A 26,757-nucleotide genomic window follows, 5' to 3' on the forward strand; every position below is an offset into this window, starting at 1 on the left:
GGAGGGCTGAAGCTTGGCATGCCGAATGTGAAACTGGTACTACAGAGGCCTATTGCAAAAGACTCTAGATTTCACCAGGGCCGTGTCCCCCAATGCACAGATTTTAAAACGGCATCTGGAAAAGTCCCACTAGATCTAGAAGCTTTCCTCCTCGGCTTCTGCACCATCAGTGCTGTAGGAAAAGGGTCCAGTGCACAAAAGTGGAGTATTTGAAATTTGAAAGTGACTGTGCAATTTAATGATCCCTGTCAAACTAAATATGGTATTGAAAATTTAGAAGGTGGAATGACTGAGTGAGATAGGAGAATCAATCTATCTAAGGTACTTATACACAGTGGTATCTAAACACCTCACAATCTTTAATGTATTTATTCTCATAACACCACTCTGAGGTAAGAAAGTGCTATCTTCCCTACTTTACAGATGGGGAAACTGAGGCACAGAGCCACTAAGGATATGTCTACACTACAGAGGCACAACTACTGCAGTGCAGCTGGGCCAGTGTTATGCCCACGCTGCTGCTCTAACCACTGGACCATCCTGCGTCTCATCAAGGGTGATTGGACTCTGATGCAACAAAATTCATAGTGTGTGTGTGAATATGTGTGTGTGTATATATATATTTAATTATTAATTCTCCATACCTGTGCTACTCATGTCACTTTAGCTTATTAAGAATGACAGACTCTGAAAACTTTTTTTTAATGTTTGCATTTAAATTTGGACAATGAAAATCACCGAAGTCAGTTTCTTTGTCTTTATTTATTATGTGTATGTAGAGAATTTTGCTTTCTGGCTGTCAAGCAGCAGCACAATGATGCTCAGTGTGAGCTATAAACAGCAAAGGGAATGTTTACTTGTTTGTTTTTTTTTAAATTCAGTGGAATTAATAAAAATGAATGGAGATATTTCTGTTGGTCACAGTCTTTCTTCAAACTGGTTTAAAGGATTTTGACTTAAAGAAACAGAATTTGGGGCCAAATTTGATCTAAACGTGTCCCTCTAAGAGGGAGGTTTTCAAAATGAGTCTGGATAGCCATCTGTCTTGGATGGTTTAGACCAAGGATTCTCAAACTTTATTGCACCGTGATCCTCTTCTGACAACAAAAATTACTACATAACCCAGGAGGGGGGACCGAAACCTGAGCACACCCAAGCCCTGATACTCCAGGCGGAGGGGAAAGGGGGGGCAAAGCCCAAGGGCTTCAACCCTAGGTGGGGGGCTTTAAACCTGAGCCCTGCTGTTCAGAGCTGAAGCCCTTGGGCTTCGGCCCCAGGCAGTGGGGCTTGGGTTTTGGCCCTGGGCCCCAGCAAGTCTAACACTAGCCCTGGCGACCTCTTTAAAAAGGGGTCTCGACCCACAGTTTGAGAACCATTGGTTTAGACACAACAAAGCCTGCATCTTGGCAGGAGGTTAGACTACATCAGTGGTTTTCAAAGTTTGGATCACAACCCAGTACTGCCACTGATTGCCTTGCTCAGCACCCAGGGACCTTGGCAGCTGGCCTGTAAAACCTAGTAGTCCTGACCCGTTCTGACATCATGCTGCGCCCCAGAAGTGGCCAGCAGCAAGTCCGGCTTGTAGGCAGGGGGTGCCATGGAGCTCTATACACTGCCCCTGCCCCGAGCACCAGCTCCGCACTCCCGTTGGTTGGGAACTGGCCAATGAGAGCGGGGGGGGGGTGCAGCGCGGTGCCTGCAGGTGAGAGCTGCTTGGAGCCACTTGCGTGCCTCCGTCTAGGAGCCGGTCCTGCTGGCCGCTTCTGGGGCACAACATGGTCCGCGGTGCCAGGACAGGCACTATGCCTGCCTCTGCTTCCCAGCTGTGCCATTGACAGGGAGTCGCCGGAGATAAGCCCATGCCCCAAACCTGTGTCCCAATTCTCTTCTCCAGCCCTGAGCCCCCCCTGAACCTGGAGCCCCTTCCTGCACCCCAACACCCTCACCCCGGACCCCACCCCAGAGCCTGCACCCAGAGCCCTGACCCCCTCTGGCACCCCTGCCCCACCCAAGAGCCCCCTCCCACAGCCTGAACCCCTCATTCCTGGCCCCACCCCGCAGCCCCACCCAACCCTCTGCCCCAGCCTTGAGCCCCCTCCGGGTTGGGGGCATCAACAATTTTCTTCAACTGGGTCACGAGAAAAAAAGTTTGAAAACCACTGGACTAGATCCTTGCTGTCCCTTCTCACTCTATGGTTGTATGATTATATGACAAAGCTGAAATGCTGTTCCTATATTTTCTTATGTAATGTAAAATGAGTAGAAAAAAAATCTGAAAGGGACTCACTGAAAGCCCTTGGTCAAGTCACTCACCTCTTTGTGCCTCAGTTTCCCTACCTGTAAAATGAGACCATCAGCTGAAGAGAAGCATGTTAGTGCTAAACTCCATTTCGAGCGTGTTACTAAGGAAAGAGCTCTGCAATGTGTTTGTTTTTAAAGTGATTTTTGAACCCCACAGTGTCGTCCCCCCCCCCGGACTCCCCTTCAAAGGCCTGCTTCAAAGCCCCTTGCCAGGCCCCCAGTCCCGTTGCCTTTGGCTCAGCCCTGCCTGTCCCGTGGGAACACGCGCTCTGGAGACCCTTTGGGACGCCGCGCAGCTGGGCTCGCATTGAGCCTCCCGCCCATGGGGGCCCCCGCCCGGAGATCCCCGCAGCTAATCGCCAGGGCCCCCGGCTCCCCCCCCCCCAGCCCCGGGCCCTCCCGCTATGAGCGGCTGGCGCTGGGCGCGGCGGGCGCTAGGACCCGGCGGAAGGCCGGGGGCGGCGAGGTACGTCAAAGGGCCGCGCCGGGCGGACACCCCCGAGCCTGGCAAGCGGGCCCCGGGCGGGGAGCGGCCGCCGCCCCGCGGTAAGGGCGGGCACAGGGGTGCTGGGGGCGATAAAGGCTTATAATGGGGGCTGGCTCCGGGGGTGCCCCGGAAGGAGGAGGGGGGCTGGAGGGGGGGGGGTGGCTCTGGGGGTGCCCCGAAAGGAGGAGGGGGGCTGGGGGGGGTGGCTCTGGGGGTGCCCCGGAAGGAGGGGGGGTGGCTGTGGGGGTGCCCCGAAAGGAGGAGGGGGGCTGGAGTGGGGAGCTGGCTCTGGGGGTGCCCCGAAAGGAGGAGGGGGGCTGGAGGGGGGGTGGCGGGGGTGCCCCGAAAGGAGGAGGGGGCTGGAGGGGGTGGAGGGGGGGGTGGTCCGGGGGTGCCCCGAAGGAGGAGGGGGGCTGGAGTGGGGGGGTGGCTCGGGGGTGCCCCGAAAGGAGGAGGGGGGCTGGAGTGGGGGTGGCTCCGGGGGTGCCCCGAAAGGAGGAGGGGGGCTGGAGGGGGGGGTGGCTCCGGGGGTGCCCCGGAAGGAGGAGGGGGGCTGGAGTGGGGGGGTGGCTCCGGGGGTGCCCCGAAAGGAGGAGGGGGGCTGGAGTGGGGGGGTGGCTCCGGGGGTGCCCCGAAAGGAGGAGGGGGGCTGGAGTGGGGGGGTGGCTCCGGGGGTGCCCCGAAAGGAGGAGGGGGGCTGGAGTGGGGAGCTGGCTCTGGGGGTGCCCCGAAAGGAGGAGGGGGGCTGGAGGGGGGGGTGGCTCCGGGGGTGCCCCGAAAGGAGGAGGGGGCTGGAGTGGGGGGCTGGCTCCGGGGGTGCCCCGGAAGGAGGAGGGGGCTGGAGTGGGGGGGGCTCCGGGGGTGCCCCGAAAGGAGGAGGGGGGCTGGAGGGGGGGTGGCTCCGGGGGTGCCCCGAAAGGAGGAGGGGGCTGGAGTGGGGGGCTGGCTCCGGGGGTGCCCCGGAAGGAGGAGGGGGCTGGAGTGGGGGGGTGGCTCCGGGGGTGCCCCGAAAGGAGGAGGGGGCTGGAGTGGGGGGTGGCTCTGGGGGTGCCCCGAAAGGAGGAGGGGGCTGGAGTGGGGGGGGCTGTGGGGGTGCCCCGAAAGGAGGAGGGGGGCTGGAGTGGGGGGGTGGCTGTGGGGGTGCCCCGAAAGGAGGAGGGGGGCTGGAGTGGGGGGGTGGCTGTGGGGGTGCCCCGAAAGGAGGAGGGGGGCTGGAGTGGGGGGCTGGCTGTGGGGGTGCCCCGAAAGGAGGAGGGGGGCTGGAGTGGGGGGCTGGCTGTGGGGGTGCCCTGAAAGGAGGAGGGGGGCTGGAGTGGGGGGGTGGCTCCGGGGGTGCCCTGAAAGGAGGAGGGGGGCTGGAGTGGGGGGTGGCTCTGGGGGTGCCCGAAAGGGGGGCATGGGGGAGTGGGGCACTGAATGTGCCCTAGAATGGGAGGGGGGGTTGGGGGGTTCAGTCCTGCATCTGTCCTGAAATGAGACCGGGGTGGGGCTCTGGGGGTGCCCGAAAGGGGGCACGGGGGAGGGGGGCACTGAATGTGCCCTAGAATGGGAGGGGGGGTTGGGGGGTTCAGTCCTGCATCTGTCCTGAAATGAGACCGGGGTGGGGGGGGCACCCACATGAGACCCTGTTACTGAAAGGTGCCAAATTTCTCACAGAAACATCCCCTCTCCTGCCCCCCGCAAGATGCCCAGTACAGGGGTGGGTGTGGGGGGCGAAGCCGCCCACCTGCTGCCCGGGAAAAGCCCTACCCAGGGGTGGGCTTGTGCCATGAGAGGGAACCGATCACCGGGGGGTGAGACGGGGCTGCACTGCTGGGTTCACGAGCGACTGCCACCGATTGCCAAACCCAGGTTTGCTCAGGATCCTGTCTGGCCAATTGCCCTGAAAAAAAATATATATATAACAAATCTGATGGTACCAAATTAAAGTAATAATAATGTCTCCATTGACGAGATCTCAGCTTCCAAACAGCATCATTAAGAACACAGACACCCTCCATCCACTGGGACCTCCCAAACCCATTGACAAGAGCCCTGCATTGGGCTGAGTGGATCAGTACATTTTCCTATGTACTGTAATCCAGGGACACACCTGGGGCCTGATCCAAAACCCATTGTAATGGAGGGAAGGACTCCTGTTGATCTTGGTGGCTATCTGGGTCAGACCCATGGCCCTCCGTCCTCACCCTAGTAAACCTTATGTTGGGGAGGGTTAGGGATTAAAAACTGTGGTCTTGTCCTGCAATTGTCCTCAGGTGGAGGCGGGCGTCTCTGTGTGGATTCGTCTGCAGGATTAGGGTCTTTGTGAGAGGACGGATAGTCTGAGGTTGAAGGTACGAGCATGAGACACTGGAGAGCTGGGTCAGTTCCCTGCTCTGCCACAGACTCCCTGTATGTCCCGGGGTGGAGGCCTAGATTTTTGTTAAAGGTATTTAGGTGTTGCTGTGCTTGGTGACCGTCAATGGAATTTAGGTTCTGAAGTGCCTAAATCCTTCTTGGAAATGATTTAGTCTTCTAAATCAGTTAGGCATTGCAACATTGAGGGCAGCCTTCTCTAAATACCTTTAAAATCTATGGCCTTAGTCTCTCTCTGCCTCAGTTCCCCAGATAATGGCACTTCCCTACCTCCTAGCATGTTGTGAAGATAAAATACATTAATAATTGTGAGGTGCTCAGCAACTGTGTAACAGAGGCCGTATAAGTACCTCCTATGGGAATGAAGTTTTGTTTTATAAAACACTTTTTCTCCATGTCAATACAATTTTGTTGTTTGTCTTTAATCCTTCCCCTGCAGTGTTTGCAACTCAAGCATTGCTGCATTTTGTTAGGGCAGGAGAACCAGAAAGGGAAATGGACAAAACTGTGAAACTGACTAGCATATTTTCACTGCCCAGGCTAATGCAAAAAAGCAAAAACAAAAAAACCTACCCCCAAACAAAACAAAATCGCACATCCCAAAACATTAAACAAAAACAACACTCCCACAAACAGCAGAAACCCATCTGAGTACATTCAGATTTGCAATTTGAGGCGTTATCAAGAACATGAGGACAGATGTCATCTTGTGCAAAATTATGATTTGTAACCCACTATCCCTTTAACTGGGTTCCTGAGATCGGATCTGCGAGCAACCCCCATGGCAATTCAAATAAATGGGGGCTATGTGGCCTTTGGAAATCAGGACCTTTGTTGGTTTGTGTAATAGCAGTTAGTGTGCGCACAAATATCTAGAGTGTGGATTTTGCTGTGGGTATGGAGGTAATTGGGGAGAGGGATCTGAATGGCGCCATGAGCTGAGAGGAAAAACTCCTTTCCTAATTCCTTCCCAGGTTACTGGAAAGATGACCACCCTCACGCGGCAGGATCTCAACTTTGGACAAGGTAGCATAGCATGCTGCTCTCCAGAAGCTCACGAGCCTTCTTGATGGCACAGGGAGTCATGTGGAGTAGAGCTGGCTCTGCCTTGCAGTGTTGATCTTCTACCCCTCAGCTACTGCTGCGAATGGGGTGAAACATGTACAGGAAAAATGGGACACCTTTATGCCTTGCTGGTGGGTTGTAGTATTGCAGGTTAGAGGTTAAGATGACCACTGCAGCTGCCCTGTTGTGATCTTTGGAGCTCACAATCTAAGCAGGGGTAGCTCTGGTCTCATTACTTGGAAATGAGACCTGTAAGGAGCACTTATAATCCTTGTGAACTTGCATAATTATAATATCTTTACATGGGTGTATCATTAAATTCTGCCTTCTTCCAGTTCACCTGCAGTTTCAACTGGATACAGGATTCTTCTTTACTTCCGATCATAAATGGTTGTATAGTGTTGCTGTGGTGGTAAATAGCTGGCACATTCCACCCTAGAGGTGGTTACATCTCAGTGGTGAATGCAGTGATCTCAAGGGTAAAACACTTTTGGGAGGACAATCATGTCACTGCAGTTCATAAAACAAGCAGTGTGCAGATAAGATGATGATCATGGGCAGCAGTTAACCAACAGGTTCCTGCAGCCATGAAATATTTGCTGGGCTTGTTTTTCTTCACCTGCTTTGCTCCACCACCTCTTTGTTCTGTTCTCCAGTGGTTGCAGATGTTCTCTCAGAGTTTCTTGAAGTGGCTGTTCACCTCATCCTTTATGTTAGAGAAGTTTACCCCATTGGGATCTTTCAGAAGAGAAAAAAATACAATGTACCAGTCCAGGTAGGAGTCTCTCCTGTAGTTCTATGGCTATGAGGAAATACACAGTTAAGCAGGGAGCATGCTGTATGTTCAAAAGCACTATAGAAGAAGTAGGTATTATTATTAATGCTTAGGCTCAAGGAGGTGCTATTAGAATGGCATTTGTGGCCATGAATGAAATATTAGGGGTTAATTTGTTCTGGCTGGTGCCTAACTGAATTAGCTTATATTTGAACAGACGCAAACCCTGAATTATTTTCAAAGTGAATTGAGTAGTCCTGAAAAGGGATGAATTAACAATCCTGGAGTTTGAAGCGTTACACTTGTGCACAGAACAGATGGATCACAGGCAACAACAGTACAAATTTCTCCCATACTGCCCCCCCAGTGTGCTGTAATCTTGGCTGGGAGGGACTGTCTCTAAGAAAGACCAATTGTGAGGTGGACACTGGTTGGGCTAGTTGTCAGCAGACACCACTAGACTTATTTCCCCTAAGCCACTGCATAGTCATCAGATGCCAGCAACTTCCAATCACCACTTACCACGGCTGGATTTGAACTGGCAACCTAGTGGTAAAATATTCCATCACAGTAGCAACCCCGAGGCCCTGCAGCCCACCAGCCCTTCTGCTATTTGATCCGAGTTCTCATTCTGTTTGCACAGATGTCCTGTCATCCAGAGCTGAATCAGTACATTCAGGACACGCTGCACTGTGTGAAGCCACTATTAGAGAAGGTGAGGCCATGCCAGAGACCTTGTGCTGGGTAAATCCTCCCACCCCAAATGCACTAATCACAAATAGAGAACTTTAAAATTAATTGTCTTGATATTGTGGAAATGGGATTTGTAAGCAATCATGTTTTCTATATTTGGTGCAGAGATTTGTATAAAGCAGTAGTCCCTGAACTTTTCAGGGTCACATACACCCTTACCCTGTCCGCACCTCACTCTGGGGGCCGGGGCTGCAGCTCCTGGGGGGAGTGGGGAAACGCGGTAAGGGGTCCGAGGCTGGGGCTGGGAACGGAGCCACAGCCAGGGGTTGAGCTTGTGGGTGGGGGCTGTGGTCGGAACCAGGCTGGGAGCGGGACTGGGGACAGGGCCAGAGCAGAGCTGGGGGCAGAGCAGGGCTGCGTGGCGTTCTCTCCCTGCCCCCCATGGGGGCTGGCCCAGGTCTGCCCCCCCAAAGTTCCTCTGCACCCCCCCAAGGAGGGATGCATCCCACAGTTTGGGGACCACTGGTGTAGAGTTAGTGACCTAATCAGTTCCCCCACAACCAGGGTCCAGGTTTGGTGGTGGTCGTTTATTTACGTTGAAACAGGTGAAGGGACATCAGCAGACAGCTAACATTATATATATATATATATATATATATATATATATATATATATATTCCTTAACTATGGTATGTTACAAATGATTAAAACTGAAACACTTTATATTTTAAAAAAAAAAGGGGGGGGTTATAAATCCTGAAGACACTTAGTCACAAGTAACTTTAGTCATGTGAGCAGCCTTATGGAAGTGAAGGAGACTATTAATTCAAGCAAAGTTAGACACCTGCTTAAGGCCCCGATCCTGCAGTGAGGTCTGGCTGTGCAGAGTTCATTGCCTTAATCTGTTTTTTAATCTTCGCAGTTTTGGCATTGCTCTCCCTTTGGAGGGTTGAAATAGGACAGTTGCACTTCCTGGTCAATTTTCATCAATTTCACTTTTGAGCATTAGCCACAAAGCTGCAGTGGTTGGTAGCCAACACCACAGGGGAATATCATTGGTTTATTTTTTTAAGCACTCTTTCCATTGTAACTCAATAAATAATAGTTTGTTGGTTTAAGGATTTTTAAACGCTTATTTTTATATAAACTAAATTATGGAGCCAAACTTGCCTTACCGGTGCCTCTTTGAATTCTGCTTCTTCGACACTCTCCCTTTGTGGATTCTCTTGCTCTGAGCATGTGGAAGCACAGTATTACTGTACTACTCCAGGATACTTGGGCTGTGAGTGTGACCTGCCCTCTGCCTTGTATTGTCCCTGAGTTGGAAGTGTATATATTGCATGCCTTGTGTCTAATCCCCTGCGGGAAGTGGAAGCCTATGATGGCTGCACATTGCTTCTTCATGTAGCAGTAGCCAGAGCAGGAAATGTCCTATTTGGTGGATTGCAACTCCCTACAAGTCTTGGGGGTAGTCCCCCAACAGGGATCTCGTATCCAATAATAACTGATAGGGCATTTGATTGTAGCCAGAGCAATCGAGCAGCCTTTCTAAAGCACTGAGAAAACACTGAAGGGATGTGGGGCTAGAGCAGATAAGTATGTTCCTGATTCATAGGGAGCATCAGAGACTGGGATGGGGGAGCAGAGGAAAAGGGACGGTCTGGCAGAGAGCTCCTGACCTGGTGTCTGTGCTTGCAGAATGACGTGGAGAAGGTGGTGGTAGTAATCCTGGATAAAGAGCACCATCCAGTGGAGAGATTTGTCTTTGAGATCACTCAGCCACCTCTACTTTCCATCAGGTAAAGGTTCCCTCTTACCAGCCCAGTGCAGCCACTGCCTGCTTCCCTCTCCCCGTGTTCTACTTTGGGAGCTGATTTTGGAAACAACTACCCCTCCCTTTGGGCCAGGGATCTCCCCTAATGATCTGTCTCCTCCCCAGCTCAGACTCGCTGCTGTCCCATGTGGAGCAGTTGCTCCGTGCCTTCATCCTGAAGATTAGCGTGTGTGATGCCGTGCTCGACAACAACCCCCCAGGTAGGACTGAAAGCCTTCTCTTCTATAGGGAGGGCTCTGACTGCTGCTCCAGTGATAGCCTCATTGCCTGATTTTGCATAATACCCTTTGCATAAGGGGTGGTAAAATGTCTTTCCTGGACAAACACACTAGGGACAGTTTGTTTTGCATAGCTGGGCTCACTGCCATCCAGACAGGCAGAAGTGGAGATGAAAAAAAGGTACAGGGGATTTAATCTCCAAAAGATCGCAGGTGCATATTACACATATGCAGCATCACTGAAATGCAACCAGCTCTGGGTGGAAGACAGCAGCCAACTGGCAAAGAGCATTCCGCTCAAGAGGTGAGGGTAGAAATAAAATTTTGATCACGAGCACTGGAGCAAAATCCAAATCCTATAAAAGGTGCCCTGGGCCAGTTGCATCGGGGCCTGGAGGTGGCAATAGGTTTACAGGAGAGGGGAAGATGGAGACCATTGAGGAGTCCATGGTTTCTGAATTGTAGTGCTAAGGAGAGCACTAGCAAAGTCCAGAGAGATCAGAAAATGACAGGTTACCTTCCCAGTCCCTTTTGGAAGGGAACATGTCTTGGTATTTACCTAGCTGTGGATGAAACACGCAGAGGAGTTAGCTCTGTCTGGACACTGTCTAGATCATACCCTGGTCCCTGTTACCTTCTAGCCTCTGGCCATATAATTAGTGCCTTCCTCTCATCTCTGCCCCTTCCCTCGTAGGCTGCACCTTCACTGTCCTGGTTCACACACGGGAGGCTGCCACGCGAAACATGGAGAAGATCCAGGTGATAAAGGTAGGTGATGTCTCTGTCCGCTTATTGCTTGCGGTGAGCTGCACAGTAAAGAAGGATGGAAGTGAATTAAGGTGCTGCAGCTCTGGATTCTCCTTTCATCGGGGGACTAGATCATCATTCCCTGGAAGGGCTGGGCCACAGCAATTCCTGATGTCTAGAAGAGCTCTCCAAAGACTACACCTTAACAAGGAAGGTGTGAAGTTTTGCACTTGAAACTTGCATGCAGTGTCACAGGTGTCTGGCCCTTTGAGGGGCATTGGGCCCAGCCATGCCTGTGACTGATCAGGTGATTATAAAAGCTAACAAGTAGCCCAGCTGGGAGAGCTGCAGGGAGCAGGAAGGCTCCTGTTGGAGACCCTTGGACTAGGGCTTCGAATAGGAATTAGGTTGGCTCCTGAGGTGGGACCCAGAGCAGAAGTTCTCAAACTTCATTGCACCACGCCCCCCTTCTGACAACAAAAATTACTACATGACCCCAGGAGGAGGGACTGAAGTCTGAGCCTGCCTCATCCATGCACCCAGGATTTGGGGGCCAAAGCCCTGCTGTTCCGGGGGGGGGGGGCAAAGCTAATGCGCTTCGGCCCCAGGCAGGGGGCCTGTAATCTCAGCCCCACTGCCCAAGGCTGAAGCCCTCAGACAGACAGTGGGGCTCGGGCTTTGGCCCCAGCAAGTCTAAGCTAACCCTGGCGACCCCATTAAAATGGAGTTGCGACCCACTTTAGGGTCCCAACCCACAGTTTGAGAACCGCTGCCCTAGAGCAAGGTAGATCCCAGGCTGATGACCTGTAGGAGGATTAGGGAAGAGCCACCAGGCATGGGAGGTGCTGACTGGCAGCCCCTGGGTCAGGGGAAGGGGACTAGTTTGAGATGTGGAATTTACCAGTTATACATGAAACAACTCAAGCTGAAACCCTGTGAAGAAGGGCCTGAACCAGACAGCAGGCAGGGTGGCAGGGCCCCTAAGGCCAGTGCACAGGCCAACAACCTACATGCATGTTAGCTGGTACATCTTTACAACACCCCACTGGGGAAATAGCATACCTGTCTTCCAGCTGGGCAAGTCACTAAGGGCTTGATCTTGCAAGGTGCTGAGCCCCCTCTCCCCTATGGGATACGTAACCCACTTTGAGTTCTTATGTTGTAGGCCCAATGCAGAAGTAAAGCCTGAAAGTGGAGGTCTGGGGAGGGAATTGGAGGAGGAGATCAAGGTCTCTGCGTGCATAGGGTAATGAGCCCTTAGTAATCAGACCTCAGCTCAGCCTCTGCTTTTAAACCCTGGCTGAGGGATGGGCATTGTTGGTGTGTGGATTAGCAAGGTTTTCCACTATAAACCAGTCTTTAGAGCTGTGGGCTCCCTGTTACCTCCCCAGCCAGGCTGGTTGCCCACCTCATGTCCCTCTGCTGAGACATGTGCTCTGTCTCTGCTCCTCCCCCAGCCTGATCTATGGTCCCCCTCAAATCCTCATGTTCCTCCCTCACCCCAGTCCCTCCTTACTCCTTTACCATAGACCCCATGACTGGGAAGGAGGGGATGGGGGGAGCACTAGTGGGATGCAGAAGGCTGGAGGGAGAGGCAGTAGTGGGTCCCTGCTGCCTCCACCCACCACTGCTCCCATTTCCAGCCCTCTGAGGAGCCCAGAAAGAGAGGGTGCTTTCTGCAGTTCATTGCCCCCATTCTGAGGAAGGCTTTTCTATTCCTGCCACCAGGATTTCCCATGGATCCTGGCAGATGAGCAGGATGTGCACATGCATGACCCCCGGCTAATCCCCCTGAAGACCATGACCTCGGATATCTTAAAGGTGAGCAGAGCGCTCAAGCCCAGGCTGGCATGAGCCCTATGTCAATCTATGCAAACTCCCTGGGGTGAGGGGAATCTGTCTCCCGCTGCCGTCATCTACAGGGCAATGGCTTAACACTGCTGCGATGTATCTTACCCCAGCAGCAGCTGCTGACACAGGAGGTTGGTATTAATGAGTGCACTCAGCCCAGGCAAGTGTGGGAGGGCAGGACCTTCCCCAGCTAAAGTATGAAACCTGTTTGTGGCAGGATGCACTGACCCTATTATCCCATCACCAGTAAGTTCAGCCTGGCTCAGCCCATCTGCATGCATAGGGGCTGGGGAGTGAGGTGCCCAATGGGCAAGCCAAAGAAAACCCAACCCTGCTTGTCAGAGGTGAGAGAGACCACGGCACAGCCACTGCTGGAGGGCTGGGTTGTAGGTCCCATCTATCAAAGCTTTGTGTCTTTTTGCAACCCTTGCCCACTAATAGTCGCGGGGAGAGGGGGGCACGGGGCTGAGCACCTCTTGGAAATGTGCCCAGCACCCAGAATTCCCCTTGGGAACTGTCCTCGTGAAGGATTAGGCCCTAGAGTAAGAATAATCCATGGGGTGAATTCTTAGCATTTTGTTGCTGCCCCACAGCACCAGCTTACACCCTCTCATGCAAATAGAAGACCAGTCTGCTTTCTTCCCTCTACAGTACAGTTCTCCTAAAAAGGTATTAAACCAATAAGGCCGGGACTATTACACTTGCCATGTTAAGTTCCCTGCAGGGTTACCTTTCTGGATCCCTTCTGTTACTCTCTCCTAGATGCAGCTTTATGTAGAAGAAAGAGCCCACAAAGGTACCTGATGCTGACTCTTCCCATCACCTTCAACCTGGGCCAAGCCTCAGATCTTCCAGCGGAATCTAGTGTCTTCTAGGGGGATGCAACTTTCCTTGTTAACAGGTGCTTCTTCAGCTGGCTTCCTAAGTGACTTAATGTCCTTTGAGCAGCTCCTGATGGCCATGCTGCCTATGGGTTTAAAGTGCTCTTACCGCTATACGTAGAACTGATTCGTGTGTATGTGTGTGTATGTGCGTGCGCGCGTGCATGCGCACAGATTGTCACAGCAAATCCACAAATGCAAAAGTGAGGGATGTAGCGTAAACTGCAAGTGGGAATCAGTGTACTTCACTTGCTCTTTATGATCCTGATTTAAGCTTAATAGGGCAGCTCAATTGCACATTGGTACTTGTATGTACATGTCCATTCTGTGTATGTACCTCTGAGCATCCAGCTGGATAACTTGAGTGTGTTCTGTTGGAAGCCTAAGCTCGTGTGACTCCACTGAAATCGCTTGACTTACAGCAGGGATGAGTGGGGCCTTATCTACAGTGTGTGTCCACTGTGAGTGAGTGATCTGTAGAGTTGTCAATAAATACTGAGTGAGTTCTACCATCACAGAGCTAGCCTGAATTGTGTCAAAGGCAGCCTCCTCCGGTGTGGTAGATGTACAGGACTGTACTGGTCAGAGTACCATTTCACTCTGTGACCAAGTAGAACTGGCACCATTGCACCCAGTAGACTTGCTCTCTCTTCATTTTCAGCATTAGACACAAGTGATGACCCCATGTTTCCATGGGAAAGTTCTAGGAGGGGTGGAGAACGTCCCTTGGATTCCTTTGGAGTCCCAGTCTCCTCCTGTACACATACAGTTCCAGAGGGAGAGGGATCCAGCCCTCTGATCCCATGGATCCCCAGAAAACTAGGGCTGTATGCACAAGGTGTTGGGACACACCTGTCTACATCACAGCTATTTTGGTGACATGCTGCCACCACTCAGGCTTCTCTCAAGGAGAGGAGGTTCCCATGGCAAAGGTAATGCAGCACCTCTATGAAGGGTCTCCACTCCATCCTGTGGGGGAAACAATAGGCAGATGCAGGAGCACAGACAAGGAAGAGACTCCGGCTTACAGAGCAACAGCACTGCACATCAAAGAGGGCCCTGACTAGGGGCAAGGGAGGCCGAGTAGGAGATGGGCCTATGCTACATGGACAATGCAAGAGGAGTTTGAGGGAGGGGTTTTTCAAAAGGCACTTGAATTGCTCAACCCTGTTACCATTGACTTTACTGGGAGCAGTGGTAGAGTGGGATTTCACTTAAGTCTGTACAACACCCTTAGAAAAAACAGGGTTGCAGAAGGCCTCAAAGGGGCCCGCAGAATCTTGTAGTAGTAGTAGTAGTAGTGAGGGTAGAAAACGGAAGAGCATTGTTTGACTATTGGCCCCTAGACTGTGTTGGCAAAGAAACACCTTTACTTAACTGAGCTCCCTTGGTGACGAATCAGTGGGAGTAGGGGCATCAGGTGATTCCACGCTGGCCATCTCACTCTCAGAGAGCAGAACTCCATTAGACAAAGGAGAGTAAAGAAATAGACTAGGAATATACATATCACTTTATTAATTCCTAGTGGCTAGCCAGTAGCATAAGCACTTCAGTTACAAGGCAGACAGTTTATGAAGAGGAAAATAACCCCTCTTCCTCACCCCCAATTCCCTTTCCTTGGTGCTAGGATCACTCTGCACCTTCCCTCTATCCACACCTGAAAAAAATGATGTACAGGGAGAGAGTTCGCTAGAGCTACAACCTGGTCTCCTCAGCTTCACTTTCCTTAGTCAATCTGCAGCTGCCACCCAAGGCTGAAATCAGGGTCTAGTTTCTTTCCAAGCTGTAGGAAACATGGCAAGGTGACATACAGGGGAAAGAGGGCTTAGGTCCAGTGGGTTGATTTTGTTTTCAGCATATAAGAGGCCACGCAATTTTTTGTTGTTGCTTGCTTTACACACTACATGTAGGAGTCTCACCTTATATTCCAAGGAAGCTTCTGTGGCTGCCTGGAGAACCCAGATGTTTGATTAGAGATACCAAGAAAGCACTTTAATTCAGATTATTAACAGTTGGAAGCAAAGCTCTTGAAAGATTCAAAACAACCCTAGCTCCTAATTTAGGGGGAGAGAGAGCTCATGTTCCAAAGCAAAGTGCTACAATAAAGACTTAAAAATCCTGATACTCAAGTAGGGAAAACAACAAAAGGTCCCTGTCCTGACGTGGTCCCCTGAGAGTCCCTTCAGGCCTTAACCACTGACCACAACCACACCAGGTCTCCTTCATCACCACCCTGGTTTATTGTATTTTATGTTTACAGCAGGGGTGGGCAAACTACAGGCCACATCTGGCCCTCAGCTCCCACTGAGGAGCGATGTCGGGGGCACTCCCGCCAGGGAGTGGGAGCTTGACCAGCACTGGGCAACTCCTAGGATGCAGCCAACATGACCCCCCTCCAGCTCCTACGTAGTAGGCAGAGGCGTGGCCAGGTGGCTCTGCACACTGCCCCGTCTGCAGGTGCTGCCCCATTGCCGGAGCAGAACATGCTTCCGGGAGCTACTTGTGGTAAGCACCGCCTGGAGCCTGCACCCCTGAGGGCCCCCCTGTGCCCCAATCCCCTGCCATAGCCCTAATCCCCCTCACCCTCCAAACTCCTTGATGCCAGCCCAGAGCCCCTTCCTGCACCCTGAATTCCTCATTTCTTGCCCTACCCCAGAGCCCTCATCCCCTCTCACACCCCTACCCCCAATTTTGTGAGCATTTGTGACCCGCCACATAATTTCCATACCCCAATGTAGCCCTCAGGCCAAAAAGGTTGTCCATTCCTGGTTTACAGCGAGCCAGCAGTATGCCCCTTTGTTTCTGGGCCAGGGTACAGTAGTAGTAGCAGCCAGTTCTGCCTTCCTCCAGGCTCCCCCTCTTTTTTCCTGTCTGCTTCTATGGGTGTAGCTGCTGGAGATATTTCCACCCACCAAGCCCCTCAGCCTTTCCCCCACTCAGTTAACTGGCCTCCTCTGCCAAGGGCCTGTCTTTCAATCCAAGCTCAATTAGTATGAAGAGGGGAGGAGATGAGGGACAGGGTGCTGAGTTAGCACACAAATGTTATATCCTCCCCCCGCCCCCTCAAGCTCTTAAACCTGTCAGATATTCTATAGAAACGCTCAGTTCCTGCCCCCTTTGAAGGTCTCCTTTAAACAGGTGCTGCAGCCAAGGTCATGCAGGTTAGATGAGGCAGATTCCTTGGCTGACAGGAGTCCCGGAGCACAATCCCTGTCATGGGAAAGACACTTGGCTGCTTGGCCTGGCTGATGTCCCTGGTGAGAGATGCACGAGGAGAATATGGAGTCGCAGGGAAGACAAGTCACTTCAGAGGGCAGAGCTTGTAGGAGGCTTGGTGTCACCCAGGAGCACTTGCTCTTCAGACAGGGTATGAAAATACAGTCATGGAGAGGCTGGGGGCAGCAAAAAAACAAAACGCTGACACCAGCCCAAGTCTGAACTGGAAGAGCTCACGCAGATTACCTCAAGTGCTACGAGCGGCCTTTTGATTCCAGAGCCCCGAGCTGGCACTTGCCCCGTGGCCTCTCTACAGTGACATCCCTGGCTCAATGGTGATGCTGCTGTTTGTCACTCTGCATCCATACCATCCTGCCCAGAACTGGGTGTCCTGTCCTCCATGTTGGAACAGGATGTGACGAACTCCAGCCTTGTAATTGTGGAAGGTGTAAGAGATCTGATGGGTAAGAAAGGGAGAAAAATATCTTTCATTTTGCCTGAGGAACTCAGCCCAAGTCCTGTGACTGTGAGCATGTCTGTACTGCAAAAAATCTCAACAATAAGCCAAGGCAGCTGGTCTCAGAGGCAGGTCAGCCCAGCAAGAAGGTGGGTCTCAGAGCCTGGGCTCCCACCCAAGCGGGCTATTTTTAGCCCTGTAGCAGGAGCCCAGGTCAGTTGACCCAGGCTTTTGAGATGTGCTGCTACAGTGTGGGGGTTTGTTTGTGGGTGTTTTAAACAGTGTTTGCATCCCCTATGGTAAAGTAAGAGCTCTGACCTTGTGCAGAAATTAGCTCATGAACATCCTCTCTGAGCTGGAAGAGAGATAGAGGCTTGTGTTGCTCTAGACAGAAGGCCCAAAAAGATTAAAATAAAGTTCCACATCAAAAATCCAGGCCCTGTCTAGCCTGCAAGCCTCCTTGATGTCCATAGTAGGATACTAGAGACCCCAAGTTCTCCCACATTCAGTTCATCGTGGCAGGGGATAAGTGGTGCAGACAGGCCTGGGGCATTTAACCACTGTGTTATCCTAGCCCCTGCACTGGAAAGGATGTAAGTACCTTGCTAAATTAGGACCTTAAGCATCCACTCATGCTACTGAATGCAAAGAATCATCACTTGATGGTTTCAAACCAGTTGCAGGGATTTTGACACATCTTCCATTAAATCACCGCGGCCTGATCTATGTTACTAGGTTTAGACTGCTGGTGTGCACAAACCACTGCCTATCCTGTTGGCCAATACTGGCTCATTGTTTCCCTGTACAGCCTGTCTGTATCCCTTTGTCATCTGTCTTGTATTAGATTGGCTGCTCTGTGGGGCAAGGCCTGTCCTTTTGTTCAGAGTTTGCATCACACCTAACGCAATGGGTCCTGGTCCTTGATGCAGGCTCTGAGGCACTGTTGCAACAACGAATGATGATGATTTACCAGCAAAACTCGGCTTCCGTCAGCACAGCCGTGCACATGTCTATGCTCAAATCTGAGTCCTGCCAGCACAACGCTGATCTCCTGCCAGTGAAGTTACCCTAGTTTGAGTGACATGAGCCTGTCCACCTGGACCGTTCTATCAGCACAGTGCCTGCGTGGATGCTGTATTACCTACACTGGTACCAAGAGTCCTCCAGCAACAGGCCCATAATGCCATGGTCGCTGCAGCAGCGACCGCTCTGCTCCACGTGTTGAACCCCACGCTGCGGTGACTGGAAGCCGGCCCCCCTTTAGGCCCCCCTTTGCTGATAAGCCATTCTAGGGTAGACAAGGCCTGAGGTTGACGTCACTGCACCAGTTACGCTGGCTTCATGGTTAGGAGGTTTATCCTCCCGCCCCCCCGCCGCGTTGAGAAAACACTGAAATAAAGTGAGCACCCACAAAATGCCACCTCTGAGATCTATCCTCTCCCCTGGCTACACGGCCAGAGAAAAATCAATCTTCCTCCTAAGTCTAAAGTTAAGAAAAGCAAGCAGAGAAACATCCTCCCTACCTCTTCAGCTCTTTATCTAAGTCATACAAAGCACCCACCCAATTTCTTAATCCTTTTCGGGTCACCTTTAATCAGTCACCAATCAAACTTCCCTTCTTTTTCTGACAGATCAGCTCCCCTTCCCCCCTCACTCAGGGCCAGCTGCTGCTTAGCAATGACTCCTCTGGCTGCTGCCTCTCCCATCTTCAGTAAGGTTGAGCCCAAGGCAGGCACTTGAAAATACTTTCAGGAAAGTGGAACATCACAGGCCTTAAAACAAAGGGCGTAGGGAACTCAGATGCAAAATTAAAGACACACTAAAGAGAAACTACTGACATTTGACTCAGCTTGGTTTTTCTATACAAATAAAAAATTGCTTTGACAAAAAAAAAAAAAAAAAAAAAACAACTTATAGCAGTATGTCCAGAGAGGATTTGGAAATGCCAGTGCAATAGCTGGTTGTTAGCCAACAGTTCCTGGCAGCATGAGCAACCCAAACAGGAAGAACTAAGAGCCTGAAAGTGAAACTAAACTGGATTCACAGCTTACACAGTGTAGAAAACAAATGACATTACAGGGGAGGGGAACAAAGACCAATTTTCAAAGCTTTTCAATTCATATTTGATGGGTGATTTGGTGCCAGAGATAGATAAATCTGTTTACAGTGTGATTATTGTTAAATTCCTGTAGTGGCAGGTTCATTTGAAAATATTTGGATTTTAAATTTTCTCCTTTAAGCCTTGCAAACCAACCAAACAAAAAGTTTTGCTAAAAGCAGGCGACAGAAGTGAAACTATGCTGGTCTAGCTTCACATTCGCCATGATGAAAAACAAACTGGCACAGGAATAAGCACATTCAATTTTTAAAGTGCCCAGGTTTTAATAATAGGGTTAGCAACAGTCAGGACATTTGTTTAAAACATACAATAAAAATGATTCCTCTGACAATCGCATTGTCTACACTGGGAATTACCCTGATTTCAATCAGTTGTGGCCAGCAGCCAGCCTACATGCTCAAGAGCAAACCCTCCTATACACAAGGAATGCTGCAAAGTCAGGGCTAATACACAGAACAGACGCGGCCAGCGTCCCTTAAATTTAGGGTTTATCTACACAAGAAAATTGTTCCAGTATAACTTGAGGTGCTAAAATACTCTGGTGTTCTCTTACTCTGGTTTAAGATTGGCTTATCTGTTTAGTTTAGTTAGATTAGGAACAGGTTTAAAACAAACCAAAATAGTGTCTACACAGTGTCTTGCACCAGTTCAATTATAATGGTTTAAGAGCGAATTCAAAATTATAGTGGTGCAACTTTCTTGTTTAGACAAGGCCCTCGAAACCTCATGATAAAGTTGGTCGAGGTTCAAGAAGTAGCTTTGCTCCAGTCTCAATCAGAAGAATGTCCACACAAAGCACGAGGGACCTGACCAGTCATGTTCTCTATTCGCTCAGCATTTATTTCACCCCTCCCTGTTGAAATAGATACGGGAAGTGCTGAGCATCTGCAATCCCTACTGAACCCAGCTCACTCTCACACAGCTGTGTGGCTTCTGCAGGGCCACTACGGAATAACTTTAGGGCTGGATGCCCACAGAGAGCAGATGTGCTGGGGAAGGAGGACCCATTGTTATCCCGCCACTGTTCAGATTAGAGTCACATGTTAGAAACACGGCACTGATTTAAAGATACTGCCCACACAGCTACTGCCCACACAGCTACTCCCTGGATTCCTCACCTCTCTCCACTCAGTATCACTCCATTGCTCTATGACCACTGGTTCAGGTCGGAACTCGTGAAGGATGATGTAGTCTGCAGAGAGCAACTGCACAGAGAGTTCATAACAGCACCCACAGTCAAACCTGGCAGCATACCTGGAAAGACAGAGAGAGGTCAGGCACTGGGAAGATACACACACCTGCCGGGACAGTCACCCTTCTGGGAATGCCCATTGCCAGAGACAAGCCATCCCTGCTCTTGACATGGCAAGCGTTAGTCATTTTATACAGGGGCTCGGAAATGGAGCTGAAGCCTACCAGTGAGATGGGAAAGTCAGCTTGCACCCCTTATCTGTAATGGCATCGCCAGTTCTGTAGTAACCCAAAGGTGGTATTACTATTACCTAGCATTTTTCTTCAGGGCACCTCAAAGAGCTGTACAGATGGGGAGTATCATCATGCCCTGGAGGGGAAACTGAGGCACGGACCTCATGTGAGCCAGTGACAGAATTCTGGAGTCCTGGTTCTGACTTTCAAGACTAGATCATGATCCCTTCCAGACTCAGGAACAGAACCCAAGTCTGACTTGTTCTTTATTAAATCATTACAGTCTCCAGAGATAGAGTCAAAGAACTCCACTGATGTTGTCCCAGCTGAAATCCATATGCATATGCAGAGAGCCTAGTTTTTATGCACGCACTCACCAGTCCTTGACCATAATATCAGGCCGTATTTCATCCATCAGCTGATCCCAGTAACCCTCTTTCTTTAGGTTAATGAGCTGAGACTTTAGACACTTCCTGGGAACAGATCATGCAAGTTTTTAGCGTCACATGCACCTTGCATTTGAGCCTGTTTCTTCATCTCTCCACTGGAGTTTAGTGGTTCTCTTTAGTTAAAGCCCAGGGCTCATCCCCAGATTAGCAACACCTAGGTACTATGCAGTACATGCTGCTAGCCCTGACAGCACATGGTGTCAGGGATGCTGCAGCAGACACCCTGCATGCTCAACAGGGGCTAATCCTCACTTTTGACCCTTACTCAGCTGCTTTCACTGGGGGTCGCCGGACCCAGACACACACACAGAGTCTGAACCGACTGTCCCACAGGTTCAGAACAAACTCCGTTCTGTTTTACCCCAGAAGGACTGTGAGGAAAGCTTCTGTCTAGGTTATAATCCATTTCCCAAACCTTTACGTAAGCTGTTTGGCCAATGCTTCTATCAGAAGAGAAACAAAAATCTGATCTGTGATGAGCTTCCCGTCTCTGCCAAAAAACCTCTACTGGTTTTGTAGCCATTGGGTGCCCCTGAGACATTGCCTAGGTGGCAGTATGCCTCATAAGAGGGCAGAGAGGATGCTCCCCTGTATCTCCACAAGGTAACTTGTTACCTCTTCCTCTTTCTATTCCTGGGCCCAGCTCCACCCATTCTCAAACAGCCAGGGTGCCCTCTTCCCTCCAGGCCCCGTTTCAGAGCACGAGAATCTGATTCTTACCCATAAGAGGTGACAAAATATTTGCGCACTTGTGGGCTGGGAAAATCTCTTCCGTGTTGCCCAGGCAGGTCCTCAACTTTCCATTTATCTCCCCCGTTCGGTTTCAGATTCCAGAACTGAAAGCTCTCTAGGAAGGAATCAGAAAGGGGACAGTGAGGCCACCCAACGGAGGGCTAATCCCCAAAAGGGAGAGCAGAAGGGTTGGAGAACGTGAAGTTTTCAGCCCCCATCTCAATTTTCCGCAGGCATCTAGTTTTCACTTTAAAAAGCGAGTGACTGGGTGGGAGGTGGCCGCTTTGTCCCGGGGATAGCGCAGCAGACTGGGAACCCATTTCCCAGTGATTTCAAGGTGTATTTAGTTTCTCTGCTGCAGTCTCCTCAGGCCTAATGTACCCATTTCTTCCATGGGCGAGCCTGGCCACCAACCAGCACTCCCCTTAACAGCAGCCTTCATTTGCAACCAAGGCACCCCAGCAAACCGATGTGCTGCCGCCCCTTCACATCAGCCTTGTACGAAAGGCTCCCGCTACACACTTCCACAGGAGCGCGAGCCTGCCCAAACCCCTTCGCCTATCCTAGAGCGACCTAAGGAACAATTTCCCACTGCTCAGCTGCACTGGGGCCACCGCAGGTTGAGGGGAGTGGAAGGACCAAGGGTGCAGCAGCCAGTGATTTTATCACCGTGTCATTTAAACTGGCTACCCACTTGCATGCTGTTGAGGCCCTGCCTATGCTGGAGATTTGTTCTGGTTACACCCAGAGGTGCAGCTGCAGCAGTGCTACCCTTAAAGCTCCAGAGGTGCAGCTTTACCAGCCTACGCTAGTGGTTGCACCAGCGCAGCTGGATCAGTAGCCAAACACAGATGACTGTAGCCAGGGCAAATCCACAGCGCAGGCGAGGCCCGAAAGATTAGGCCTTGGGCAAGGCTATGAATTGACCAGCCTCCTAGCTGCTGGGGAATTCCCCTCCCACCCCCACTTTCCAATAAAAAGGAACAAACCTTCAGCACAAGGATTTTTGAGTAAGTTTTTCTTCAGGCTGCAGAGGAAGTAGAAGATCTTCCAGTCCTGGATAGTCTTGTCCCACTTCTCATGATTAAAGCCCTCCCGCTGGCACTTGCGTTTCCACACAGTGGCTAAGTTGATCACATCCCGCCACAGGACACAGACAAGCCGGCAGTTACAGATCAGCTCCCGGGCGGGGACCAGGGCAAAGAGTTCCACCAAGACATCTTCGGGCAGGTCACCGATGTTTGCCATCTTTCTTTGGGCCCAGAGCTCCAGCAGCCTGTAATGCAGGCCAGGGAGAGAGTCACCAGGCACGTTCCACCCAGAAAGGGTGTGAACACAATTAGCAGAGCAGGTCTCCCATTGAATTGTGATGGGAGAGGGGAAAGGAAGGAGAAGGAAAGGGAGTTAGGACATGGAAGTCAGATTTATAAAGCACTGCACTAGGCAGACATCCCAAAGTGCTGCACTGAGGCTGTGTCTACACTGGCAAAAATGGGACTGGATAGCCACCAATGTCTCTCACCAAGGGTGAACTGTGGTCCCATTTATGCAAGGCTCTGAAGGCCAGATATTTAGGTGTCTAAAATGCAGATGGGGGCTTAGTTGGATGCGTGAGTCCCTATAGGAGTCAGGCATCTAACCTGTGTAGGCGATTCTGAAACCCCCCCACGGCATCTATCTACGTCTTTAGGCTCTTCCATATTTCTGAAAATCTGGCCCTTAGGCCACCGCTACATTGGACTTTGAGCCATGTGCTAAAGCGAAAGCGAAACTCCATTCAAACACGGATCCAGCTAAATCGGTTTCCAAGGTGTGTTGGCCAACGGCAGGTTGACGGGGCCTAGCTGATCCCAAGACGCATGGCCAGACATCTCCCTTGTGGGACTTGCAGCTGTGCAGGAGAAACCTTGTGCAAATGGGTGCTGAGCTGGGCTACCTCTGCCTACACCGTGGGACATGCTAGCCCCACCCACATGCGGGCATCAGTCAATACGCAATGCTAGCCACCCACGTCTTCCAGTCAAACAGATTCCCTCTGCCCTTTCCCATGCCACAAATCCTGCTGCTTTCCCCAGTCCAGACAGGAGATCCTGCACCCCACCTCACAGGAACTGGGATTGCCCTAGGATTGCCACTGTGGTTACCTTCCAGCGGGTATTCGACCAGCCTGGCCATCTTTTTTTTTTTTTTTTTTTAAAAAAAAGGATTTGGCAGTTGCCAGAAAAATAATTTAATCTGCCCTTGTGGGTTTTTTGATGTGGGTCTAAAGATCTGCATTATTCTCACACCACACCGGGATAGCTAACGTTAAAAGTTTCTGCGTCCAACGGAACGCTGCAGTAAGTGATAACCATTGAAAAAAAAGCGGCGGTCTGCCCCCCAACACGCAGGCGGGTTCGAGTCCCGGGGAGTCGTGCAAGGCTCTCTCTATGGGATCTCCCTCTAGACACGACTTACAAGTAGCTGTTGAAAGGTGGGGGCAGGGTGCGAAGTTGCCTTGTGGTTGGGGCTGAGGCAGGCTTGCGGGGGGGGGGGAGGAGGAAGGGAGAGGGAGGGAGGGATGTTGGGTTTTTTTTTGCATTTCCAAGCTGGTAACATTAGTTGCCGCCTGGGAAACGTGTCAGGGTGCCCAGCACACGCTGCCAGCTGCACCCCGGATGTGCCCCCCCCCGGCCAGACAAAGCCCCCTCCCGCCCCACCCCCCGCAAGGGATCCCGGCCCCCAGCCCCCATACACGGGCAGCCGCAGCAGCAGCGGGGCCCCCCTCGCCCCCGGCTCCTGCCCAGCTGCCAGGCGGAGGAACCCGGCCAGGCTGCCCCGGCCGCTTGCCGCCGAGCCCGGGCCGCCGCCTGCGTTTCCTCCCCCGGGGTAGGGCCAGGAAGTGCGAACCGACCCCTCCCTTCGCGGGGCCCAGCCCCGATCCCCGGCTCCCACCCCGGAGCCCCGCTTCCCTCCTACCGCCCGCCGGAGCCCGGCGTCCTGGAGCCGGGGCGAAGGAAAGTAAAAGTGCAGCTGTGCCGCGATCGTCACGCCGGCCCTGAGCTCCCCCTGGCGGTCGGCCAGCCCCGCTCTCTGCTTTCTACTCACAGTCACCGCTCTAGGGCAGGGGCTGGTCTTTGTACAGCACCGAGCGCCCCGGGGTCGTGGGCCACGACTGGGCTTCCCGGCCGCTACCACAGCCCCAGTGAATCGTGAGAAAGGGAGACGGGCTGGGTACGACAAGGACAAGCACAGGGTACCAGCACCCAGGCCGCAGCTATGCTAGGAACTCCTGGCAGGTGACTAGCGTCTGGCCTGTCTGCCATCGAGGGTAGACGCAGGTATACAGGCTCGCTTTTGGTGGTACAGGTTCGGGGGCCTGCAGTCACCTCCCACCCCGACCTGCAGGCCCCTTAACCTGTACCACCAAAAGTGAGCCTGTATACCTGCGTCTACACTCGATGGCAGACAGGCTGGACACTAGAGGCAGCTGTGCAGACAGAAGTGCAGTGGTGCCGATAGAGGTGTATCCGCACTACGCGTGCTTTGCCAGTATCACTGTACCATGGTGCAAATCACTGCTAGTGTAGACTTGGCCCGAGCTGGGCGGACAGCCGGGGGGGGGGGTGCACCCTGCATAGTACCCACAGCTTCTGTTATCACTTGGATCTGGCTATTCTGTTAGAGGAATCTGCTTCATCTCAAGGAAAAATGTACTTAAACAGGGAGGAATTAAAGTTACAAGAGGCAGAAGAATAAACCAAAATTCAGGAAAAAGTTTCATTATTAAAAAAGAAAAAAAAACCTTCAGAAAGAGGGAACCATTTTTGTGATTTATGTATGCAAGTAATTATTGTTCTTGCCCAACCCTCTGCCATGGACTGAGCGCTCCTCGAAGCAGAAGTGTTTGGAAAGCGCCTAGCACAGAGCGGGCATTCACACAACTAAAGAATGAGCAACATGATTTAGATAAATGAGGGTAAGGGGATGTCTAGGACCAAAAAAAAAGAAAAAAAAAGTTATAAACAAACACCGCCCTCATCCCCCATAGTTGCTAATCACACTTGGATGATTTGGAGTGAAATCATTTTACAAACCTAGTTTACCTTTCACCATCGATACCAAAACCAATCAAAATGCTAAGTGCATAGAAGCTGTAAAGATTTGCTCTTACTGTAAACGTTGTCCTTCCTGTGGCCCTATGGATAATCACCGTCACTTGGCGCTGTCTTTATTCGGCAAAGCACCTAGCACATTCCTGAGCCCTGCATACAGAACAACAAGAATTACGTGGCCCATTCTCTTTCGGCACGTCACTCTACTTGGACCAGGCAACTAGCTCAGGCTCAGCTCCTGAAAGTACTTATGCACACTAGTAATTCTATGCATTTGAGTAGGTCTCCTGCAATCCCAGCTGCAGGCACTTGACCTTTCTGAAAATCAGGCCCAAGGTGTCTCACCTTGGGCATCCAAAAAGTGGAGGTGCCCACAAGTTCGCGGCCGCTTTGGAAAATGCGGCTGCTTGCCTGCCGCTGGGGAGGAGAGATGAGCGCGAGACGGTGGGAGGAGGCAGAAACAGGAGTTGAGGCATGGTTATGCAGATCTCCCAAGGGGATGAGGAGAGCCCCCAAACTGATGTAGAAGATGACAGTAAGGCAGGGGGCAAACTCGAGAAGGGAATGTCAATTGCACTTAGAGATTGAATTTACTCATGTGGTTCATTGTTAACATAAAATGTTAGATTCTGTGAGGATGAGCTGCCAGGTCTTAGCCTCTCCCATTCCCTAGAAGCTGGGTATGGAAGGTGGCATTGGCCTACACCCTAGCTGGGATTTCTCTTTGCCCTGGAGAGCCAGACCCTACGGGATCCTCCTTCTATCTATCTAGCTAGCTTGTTATACCACCCTCAGCTGTGTGGTACATGAGAACCTGCACCTCACAGCCACTGGGTGCCCCCCAGCCAGTGCTCAAAGTGGGCAAGCACCTCCAATGCTGCAGCGCCCTCCGGAGATGGAGAGCAGAGCGTCAGGGATAGATCCGGGATACAGCTGGAGTGAGCCCTGTACAGCAGGCCCTATTTGGCCCCTCACATTAACGTGCAGTTTGCTCTCCCCTAGCCCTGGACTCTTGTATGAAACACCTAATGCCAGGGCAACACAGGGTGGCAAAGGGC

At 51.6% G+C, this 26,757-nt stretch overlaps 2 protein-coding genes across 5 annotated transcripts in view; one reads left to right on the forward strand and one right to left on the reverse strand.

The window, feature by feature from the left end:
• The first annotated feature begins 2,751 nt into the window (after positions 1 to 2,751).
• On the forward strand, positions 2,752 to 14,786 carry MAD2L2 (mitotic arrest deficient 2 like 2). Its single transcript, XM_038376649.2, has 9 exons — positions 2,752 to 2,847; positions 6,118 to 6,169; positions 6,865 to 6,983; positions 7,627 to 7,698; positions 9,375 to 9,475; positions 9,616 to 9,710; positions 10,423 to 10,496; positions 12,204 to 12,296; positions 13,089 to 14,786. The coding sequence occupies exons 2-9, from the start codon at positions 6,130 to 6,132 to the stop codon at positions 13,128 to 13,130; spliced, it is 636 nt and encodes a 211-aa protein (XP_038232577.1). The 5' UTR covers positions 2,752 to 2,847; positions 6,118 to 6,129; the 3' UTR covers positions 13,131 to 14,786.
• Positions 14,787 to 16,112: 1,326 nt separating this feature from the next.
• Positions 16,113 to 26,757, reverse strand: part of FBXO44 (F-box protein 44) — a 119,879-nt gene continuing 109,234 nt past the window's right edge. The window contains exons 1-6 of one of the 4 annotated variants that reach the window (XM_038376645.2): positions 25,759 to 25,917; positions 22,595 to 22,881; positions 21,594 to 21,720; positions 20,802 to 20,897; positions 20,118 to 20,253; positions 16,113 to 16,880 (exon numbers count right to left, since the gene is read on the reverse strand). In XM_038376645.2, coding sequence (XP_038232573.1) covers positions 16,734 to 16,880; positions 20,118 to 20,253; positions 20,802 to 20,897; positions 21,594 to 21,720; positions 22,595 to 22,853 — 765 coding nt within the window. In that variant the 5' untranslated portion in view covers positions 22,854 to 22,881; positions 25,759 to 25,917 and the 3' untranslated portion in view covers positions 16,113 to 16,733. Of the gene's footprint in view, positions 16,881 to 20,117; positions 20,254 to 20,801; positions 20,898 to 21,593; positions 21,721 to 22,594; positions 22,882 to 24,304; positions 24,379 to 24,563; positions 24,697 to 25,758; positions 25,918 to 26,757 lie in introns of those variants that run through there. The other 3 variants (XM_038376644.2, XM_043499844.1, XM_038376646.2) reach the window with 3 other exon arrangements.

Source organism: Dermochelys coriacea, chromosome 18 (assembly GCF_009764565.3).
Source record: "Dermochelys coriacea isolate rDerCor1 chromosome 18, rDerCor1.pri.v4, whole genome shotgun sequence".
NCBI classification, from domain to species: Eukaryota; Metazoa; Chordata; order Testudines; family Dermochelyidae; genus Dermochelys; species Dermochelys coriacea.